At 31.0% G+C, this 9,738-nt stretch overlaps 1 protein-coding gene across 1 annotated transcript; it reads left to right on the top strand.

The window, feature by feature from the left end:
- The first annotated feature begins 3,905 nt into the window (after window positions 1–3,905).
- Window positions 3,906–4,498, top strand: LOC109015741 (putative RING-H2 finger protein ATL69). Its single transcript, XM_018998204.2, has one exon. It carries the CDS (start codon window positions 3,944–3,946, stop codon window positions 4,496–4,498), a length of 555 nt encoding a protein of 184 aa, XP_018853749.2. The 5' UTR covers window positions 3,906–3,943.
- Window positions 4,499–9,738: the final 5,240 nt, after the last annotated feature.

Genomic DNA, 9,738 nt, shown 5'->3' on the forward strand with positions numbered 1-9,738 from the left:
GTTGTTTATCCAATTTAAGAGATTTACTTTAAGATGGTGCTCTAGAATGAAGTCTAATCGGATCTCCTCTATGTATTTCCCCTTGTTTACAGTGTCACTCTCTGCTTTATCCTCTGTTTATCATGAATGTTGAACTTTAACACTTTATTTTTATCTCATAAATAAAATAAAGGAGATCATTTTCGCAAAGACAGACTCTTGTCATGGCCTCAAACCCTCCAAAGAAATAATATGGAAAATTCGAGTGGCTGAAGCTAAAGCAGCTGCTTTCGAATTTTAAGAAAGAAAAGCAACAACTGGAGTGGGAAAGTCAGAGTTGAAAAGAGGATTTCTCACATTTTTCTCTCATTCAAAACTGTGTTATAATAACTCTACCTGAGAAACAGTTCCCACGATAGAATCATACAGTAATATATTCAACACCTTACAAAGCTTCTGCTGCTTCAGAACCTTAAAGCATCCACGGGATAAGGTGACAGAGCATACATCTTAACCATACAATTAGATGCATTTGTAATATGAGGAAAAACTTCTGATAAGATTTCACAATACAAGAAATCATATCAACTTTAATTACCTAAAGACACTTCTCATGAAATGGGCTGAATATGGGATTTGACCTCATCTGCTTGAACATACGGGGGTGATTCAGTTTGGCTTGGTGCTGAGGCTTGGATAATTTCTTGTGGTTTAAACTTGTTGATATAGTGACTTAGAGATGGCCCGTAGTATTATAGTGTCTGCACTTGAGGTGGGTTTTTACCAACTTGGAGGAGTAATGCATTCTATCGGCCTAATTCCAATCTCAGCTTCATCTTAATGTCCACCAACTAATTCATAGGGATGCAGACGTACGATCAAACAAACAAAAAGAATGAGAATGTGCAGTCACGTCCCGTTTGGATTGGGAAAGTATTTAATCCCATCTCATTATTATAATTTTTTTAAATTTCCACATAAAATATAATAAACAATTCAAAATTTTCAAATCTCAATTCAATTTTTTCAAAATTTAAAATAATAATAATATTAAAAAATAATATTCTAATAATATTTTTTTTAATTTTCATATTTTATTTAAAACCATCTCATCTCTAAATCCAAACTGCCCTTAAAGTATCCCTATGAATTAGTAAAAGTCAATTATGGTGACACAAACAAACAAGAAATTACATCGTCCACAATAATCACAGTCAATAACCACTTCATGCTGACCTTCCCAACCTAATTTTTGCAGGAAAATTGCACGATTTGTAAAGTGATTTTTTGTGAGAAACCAAGATCTTCTTTTATATTGAAAGCCATATGTTGAATTTTGAGCCTGGCAATCATATATACGGCCTTTATAATTTATGCCGATGGCATTTGGGAATGATTAGACAGGAACAATTGCAAAAGAGAGTAGACATTTTGAGAGTCTTCACTGTGAGGTCTTGATATGCATGTTTTCGAATCACGTGTATCAACGCTTAGTTTCCGAGTGCGACTCATCACTCACAAATGTACCATTATGCACATGATCTTTCCCACCTCCCTGCCCCAAAGGAACCAACCAGTACACTTAACAGTTGGAAACAATAGCCTTGAAAAGTGAAAACAACAATTTAAACCATGTTGAAATATTAATAAATGATTAGATCTATCTACCATTTACCCATCAGATTATTTGCAGAGGCACTGTTCCCTTGACATCCTCCAATTCTTCTTGGTTTATTCGTTAAAAAGCCGGCCGGCACGCTTATAAAGTGTAATTAATTTGGTGTTTTATCATTTTTTACCGCTGGGCGATACATTTTATTTTCTTTTTTCTTTTTTTTTTACATTTTTTTAATACATTTAAATATTTTTTAAAAATAAAAAAAAATATATCAATATATTTAAAATTATTTTTTTAATTATTAAACAAATACAAAATTTACCAATCGATCAATTGAAACGATAGGATAAAGTAATGTTTACCTTTTTTATTTTCTTATTTATCTACCAAGACACCAGGCAAAGCAGTGCACAAATAACTAGAGAAAAAAAAAAGGACACGAACAAAGTGAACGGGTCACCTCCTTATCAGGAGCACATACTTCAACATTGCAGTCAGAATCTTCAGAGGAAGCCTTGATCAGAGTAAATAGGCTGCAGCTCCGTACTTTTCTCCAGCTATGGTACTTATTGTTGAACAACCTTTGCGTCGGGAACGTGCAGGTGTTGGCTGCTGCAGTAGCTGCCTGTGACGCACATGCATTCCTGGACTTGGAGACTACGGTCAAGTTTGATAATCAAAACATCTCATAATTATATTTTTTTAAAATTTTTATATAAAATATAATAAATAATTTAAATTTTTTTAAATTTTAATATACATTTTTTAAATTTTAAAATAATAATAATATTAAAATATAATATTTTAACTTTAACTGACTCAGACCAGACCAGATATATAAATACGAGAGCTCAGAATTCGGAAAAACTGGACAGTCAAACCTGTTTTCTGGCGGTTTATATTTCTTGGAAAATTTTTGATTTTCCTTGTACGTGGTTTATTCTGGGCCGATTAGACGAGTTTGAGGGAGAAGTTCACATCTTGCAGGAGAGAGAGAGAGAGAGGGGTACTGAAGTTTGGAGAGAGAGATTATGGCCGTTTGTTTTGAGAAAAATTCCATCTCATTTAATTATTATAATTTTTTTAATTTTTAATATAAAATAAAATAAATAATTTAACTTTTTCAAATCTTAAAATAAAAATAATATTAAAAAATATATTTTAATAATATTTTATTTAACTTTTTAACTTTAATTTCATCTCATCTCATCTCAGTTGAATGTGTCTAATTCTGTGGTGGTGTTTGAGTGGAGTGTCTACGTGTGGACTCAATCGATCTTTACATGCAAAGTCTTCGGGCCGAGCTTAATTACATGATATATATGCTGCTGTTGTTCTGCAGGTACTGAAAATCTGGGTTGTTTGTTTGTTTCTTGATCAGGAAAACCCAGACACATTGGTGGCATCTAAGCTTACTCTGGAAAAATCAGTATTTTTCATCGTAAAAAGTGCTACTTTTTTTTTTTTGTTAGGAAAAAAAATTCTGTTTCTCACTCCAACACGCGGCAGTTTAAACTGATTGGTCAAAATTGACTAATTTGAATTAGCTCCTGACGAAGATAACTCATGCTAATGAAAGGATCCCTAATTCGTGTTTGTAACAACAACCACCACCATATATAATAATAACGATATTGAGCTTAGATTAATAATGCATGGGTTTCTAAAGTTAATTTGTATCTAAAATGCATACGAATTTCCATCGAATTAATATGTCGTCATTATTTGATCACCAACAACTGCATCGATCATGGGCTTCTTTTTCTTTCGTCTGCATCAACTGATCATTATTAATGTCATTATTGGATAGGTTGAGGACTCGAGATCCTTAATTATGTTTCTTAAAGAGTTAGATATGGTTTTAACTTGATTGCGCCACGTATCTCATATCATCGGTTCTGGAACGTAGGATCGATGCTATTAATCCAATAAAATCATCCGCAATGAATATTTTCATTACAATAAGACGCATGCGCTGGCAGCTGCTATGAGACTCTACTCCACAAATGTCGGATCGGGATAATATCTACTCAAATTGGTCTCATGAGTACTTAATAAATAATATTCCAACGACCAGGGATGGAGTAGTGAGTACATTTATCATGCATGCAGTGTTTTCCGCTTTCTGCCCTTTCTCGGATACCATTTGGAAGGCCATTGTTGCCATTTCACGAGCCGTTGAACATTAATTCCAAGGTCCAAAGCTATTTATTTTTTGCCGCGTACCCCGGCGGGCTTTTGCCCCCACCTGTCCTTATAAACCCTCTACTTCTTAACTACTCCCACTTCTGTTCTGATCACACTATTCTTCACTCACTTCTTCCAACTATAACTCTCTCTCCGGCTATGTCTACAGCCGAACCACCATTGTCGGCTACCGGTGTCGGTCTCGGGTACGGCATTGCCATTGCCGTAAGCATTCTCGTCCTCATCTCCACGATCATGTTTGCCTCTTATGCATGTGTTAGAGTTAAAGCCAATGGTCGTAGTGATACTAATAGTAATAATGGTGGTGATAACGACGACACGAATGTCCATAGGTCAGATCGCCAATCCACAGCGAGGCCGAGAACCTCAATGGAGCCTGTGATAGTTGTGATGGGCCTAGATGGATCCATCATAGAGTCGTACCCGAAGACGGTGCTCGGAGAAAGCCGGAGACTACCCAAGCCCAATCACGGCCCGTGCTCCATTTGCTTGTCCGACTACCTGCCCAAGGATACCATAAGGTGCATACCCGATTGCCATCACTGCTTCCATGCCAATTGCATTGATGAATGGCTTCGAATGAGTGCCACGTGTCCTCTTTGTCGGACCTCTCCTGCTCCATCGGCAACTCCTAGTCCTCCTCTTGCTACTCCTTTGTCCGAGTTGGCCCCACTGGCCTTCCACACCAGGTGATTCTGTATCATTTTTTATTTTATTAATTTTTAAACTAATATATATAAAAAGCATAGAGATTTTCTCTCTCTTTTTTTTTTTAGGAAAGTTTTAATTAATTAATTTCTTCCTCCATCCTCTCTTTTCAAGTAGTTGAGTAAATTGGGTGCGTTAAACTCTTATTTATATATTTACTATGAATTTGTACATTTTCTCGAAAATAAAAAATAGCACAAGGTGTGTTCATATCCCAATACCTTGAGATTGCCAAGTAAGTATAATTTTCCTTTTCCTATGGGGCCCATTAAAATCTTTATTTAAATATTTGTTATTAATTAATGTGTATTTATTCTCTCTCAAAAGTAAAAGAGAAAAGTAGATAGACACCTTGGTAGTCGGCACCATCCAAGGGGAAAACTTCTTTTCTTTTCTTTTTTTAATTTTTTTATTGTTGAGTTGTATTTTTTGGGACCATAAATGCATATAAGTTCACATTCAAAGTGAGATTAATGAAAAGGAAAATTCCCGGGGCGGGAGGGGGGGTGGGAAAGGGGGGTCGGGGCGATTTCCGTAGATTGCGTTCGGATTAATTGGGCCACGGATTTTCTGCTTCTGGAACCGATAATCTTATTATCTTTTTAAATCAATAGAATTTTATATATAATTTTGATAAATGTTAGATACAGTCTTTATTTAGAAATTGTAATATAAGTTTAAATAATTTTACCTTTAAATTTTTTTAAAATTATAAAACTATCCCTTCTAAAATAATATTTTTTCTCATTTAATAAAGAATATGTAGATACAATCCCAAATATAATTTCTCAATCCGAAATTCAGATGAGACATTGACTTTAGACACGATTTTCTTAATTACGATGAATTATTATCAAAGTTTTAACTCTTAAAACAACATTATATATACATAGTTTAAAAATTAATACATTACGATTTACACAAAATATGCACTAGCAAATTTAAAAATTACGTAGTTTTAAATTATAGTCATATTTACAAAATTTAAATTTATAATTTGGATCTAAAAATGTATTTTTAATTACTTTTACACTTATAAATAATTTTTAAATCAAATAAATGTAGTATTTTTTTTAAGTGAAAAGAGACGGTACGGATTCCCAATAAGAGTATCGAGGGTGAAAACCCTACCCCCCGCCCCATGCAGCGCAAGGTGTAGGAAAGGGGTGCCACCGTCCCGTAGGGGGCGCGTAGGGGGCGAGTAGCACCCATACCATTAAGTATGATGTGGCACATTCATCACTATTAAATAATCATTTATTGCATGATTCTTTATCATTTAATAGTGATGAATGTGTCACATACTACTTATAATGATCGAAATAAGATAAAAATATGATGTATAATATTACTCATAAAATAAATATTTAAGTCAATAATATTTATTAAATTCTTAATGTTAATTAAGACGGTGTCGTTGGGATTCTAGAGAGTAAAATATCTATTTGGACAAAACAATGAAAGTATGTTGAATAAAGAGTAATTAACAATGAGTTGTTATTGTGTAGCATGCATTTGAATGATTTATTTGTTCAAAATTGTAATTATAAAATAAAAAATTCTATTTAGTTGTCATATACAACACACTTGATTAGGCTAATTTTTTTTATTAATAGGTGTGTGATGTATGATTGCTGTATGAATAAAATAACTAACTCTTATAAAATTTTCAAAAAATACACTATTTATAAGGAGTATAATTGACAATGCCATTGGAAAAAAAAAGAAGATATTTAATCAAGAGCGAGCTCGGGTAATGATTTTAGTATTATAAGTTAATGAAAAAAATGATTTATACATATTTAAAGTGCGAAAACTTTACGAAATTCCTTTGAAAAAACCATAGAACAAACTTAGCTACATAAGAAGAGGATCGCAATAGACTTCTGGAGCTGAGGTCCACCTAAATTACTATTGGACCAACAAATAATGGGCCTTTTGTTCAAACTTGTAAAGCCCAACATTTTTGGGCTGGACTGACTGTCTGGATACAATTACTGGGAAGGTTGAACAAAAGGGCCTTTTATTTTTTGGTCATGGACTCATGTTATGTTCTTTTTTTTTTTTCAACTTTAATAATGGAACAGTTAAAACTAATGCTACATTCATTTGGATTCACACATGAATGATGTTTTTTTTATAGAACAGATAGGTATAGATGATTGAACCGGAACCTAAGACGGACACACGCAACTTGACTCACGCAACTTGCTAGTCAACTTTCACGTGCTTGCTCTTCAAAGTTCAACCACATGAAAAATGTCTTCAAGGCTGAATTGAATGAAAATGCAAGGAAACTTCATCTAACAAAAATATTTTTGCAATCCCATCATCGTGACTAGCTATCTTCATACTTATAGGAAAATAAATAAATATAAAAAATAGAAGATATTTGCATGTCGGTTTATCGACACACTAACAAGTATTAGCGTTTTAATTTTTTTTTTTAACTAATAAGTCATGATTTCTTAACAAATATCGTGTTTAATCAGTCACAGCTTTCACCCCAAATTCGCCATAGCTTCCGAGCAATTAAGAAATTGACATTGGTCAACTTCTACTTTTCAAGCAGACACCTGTCACACTTCAGTACTTCTTAATTACTATAATAATTAGTTCGAATAATTCAAACAAGCTACCAAACAAAAACTTCCACCTCATCTATAAGCATCTACATATATAGAAACACATTAAACAATAATTAATTACTCGCGTTCATCGCCAGTTGATTGATCTGTCTTTTTGTTTTCAATAATTTGTACATCCTTTTATGCTTCTGAGTACAATTGAAATATTAAAACGAGAGGGATGTGAGTTTTGTAAAAGTAAATTTATAAATTAAGATAGTTTGACATTATATGTTAAAGAGTAATTCTATATATAATTATGAAATGCGTAAATATAACATAAATATTTTAAAAAATAGTGAGATCTATTATTAAAAAATTAATTTTTTTTTATGTGGATCTCATGTTTTATTTATTTTTTTCAAAGTGATTACGCAATGGTTACATAATTCACGATTATAGATATATTTTTTATATGTTAAATTATAAGTTTAAATTTTATAAATCTAAATCTAAATATAATATAAATCTTATCAATTTATAAATTTATAAATTTTTTTTTATGAAATATTTTTTGTGATGATAACACTTTTCAAACTAAAATAAGATTCTAAGATGGAGTTTAGATAGTGAGATGTTAAAAAAAGTGAATGCAGTTGCGGAAATGCGATGTATTTTCCTGCTTTGGACTTGCTTTGACTAGCGTACCATATTGGCCAGAACATGGACAATTTCGTGCCAATTTAACCAAGTTTTCATATTAACCTTTTTATTAAATTGTATGGAAACTTGGAGTGAAATTGGCACGAAATTGTCCATGTTCTGGCCAATATGGTACGCTAGTCAAAGCAGGAAAAGAAAGATCATGATAGGATGGCTTTTTTATTTTCCTTCTTCTATTTCGAACGTGTTTTGAAAAACACTTCAAAACAACACAAGAGTTAAGTTCTGCTGCAATATTGAACTTTCCCTTAGAATGGGTATTGAATTAATACAAGCCAAGAACGTCAGTAATTTCAGATTAATTTGCGGTAAAAGCTGAATTAATTAAGGACGGTACTAAATATTACCCCGTAATAGTGGTGCAATTGAATGAAATATTACAGGTTTTAAGTTTTAAGGTTCGTTTGGTTAGATGAGATAGAATGAAATATTTTATTAAATATTAAATAAAATATTATTATAATATAATTTTTAATTTAATATTAAAAAAATTATAATAATAAAATAAAATAAGATAATTTTATGTATCTAAACGGAATCTTCATTTATTTTTAAAAAATATTTCATCTTATTTAATCTAATTATTATAATTTTCTTAACTTTTAATATAAAATAAAATAAAAAATTTAATTTTTTTCAATTTTAAAATAAAATTAATATAAAAAAATATATTTTAATAATATTTTATTTTTTAATTTTAATTTTAATTTAATTTATTTCATCTAACTTCTTCTATCAAAACAAAAGAGGTCAATCTCCGTAGCAGTGATGATAGAGAAGGTTTATGGAGACGGGACGATGGATGTTACTTTAGTGACATGAGCAGCAAAATAATTAATAATGTAGTACTACTGTTGAAGAGAAAAGCGACGTGATGTGGGTCCATTAACTAGCTTCAAGCTTCTTTAATTAGTTGAATATGATGCAGCAGTACGACTTTTCAACATCTCTAACAAAATAAGAACTTTAAATTAGGTAGATTTTGTTTTCTAGTTAAATTTGGATTTATTATGTATTCATGATGAAATAAGTTTTTTCTATTTTTTTTAGAACTAATTTTCTTTTTCTCATTAGAATTGGATTGAATTTATACGGTTATGTATCGGTCTGAACTCTGATCTAGTCTCGAGAGATTTAATTAAGAATAATATTATTGAGCCATCTAAAATTTACCGTTTAACTACTCATTTTCTTAACGTGACACTATGATGTCACGTTTATTGAGAAAATTAAAATTAAGACTATATATATCTTTGGTATTTGTTTATTCAATGGGAACTGATTTGTTTATTCTATTAGGTTTGGATAATAAAAATATCTCAATCTATATCGTATCATCATTATAATTTTTTATAAATTTTTATATAAAATATAATAAATAATTTATTTTTTTAAAATTTTAAAATAATAATAATATTCAAAAATTAATAATATTTAATACAAATATTATATTTCAGAGTCAAGACGCACTTGAATATGATCAGGCTTTTCGAAAAGTCTTGGAAAAAGAAAAACAGGAATTGTAGACCATGTGTGTTTTGGACTGACTGAAGGAGCTAAAGGCGCATTTTCGTTTGTTTCCACTCATTAAATATATATAGTAAATAGTACGATTTCCATTTGCCTAGCAGCTTTTTCCATTTTCCATTTAGAAGTAGATCGATATGACGTAGATACCAATTTTGTTATTCAACATTCCCAAATATCATACCAAAATAATATATTACATACTATATATATATATATATATATTTTTTTTTTATGTTTATTTTAAATATATATATGTATATAAAGTGGGCGTCGCTTTGTCTACCATTATTATAAGAAAGATTGAGGAATATAATTTTCACGCTATAAGAAAATTATTTATTTTTTATTAGTTATTTTCTGTAAAAATGATTATTTCTTAATAAAATAAGTCTATTTTCATCACAA

This window comes from Juglans regia, chromosome 14 (genome assembly GCF_001411555.2).
Source record: "Juglans regia cultivar Chandler chromosome 14, Walnut 2.0, whole genome shotgun sequence".
In the NCBI taxonomy this organism is placed as follows: Eukaryota; Viridiplantae; Streptophyta; class Magnoliopsida; order Fagales; family Juglandaceae; genus Juglans; species Juglans regia.

Coding starts and splice junctions, on each gene's coding strand:
- LOC109015741 (XM_018998204.2), top strand. CDS start 3,944: ATGTCTACAGCCGAACCACCATTGTCGGCTACCGGTGTCGGTCTCGGG.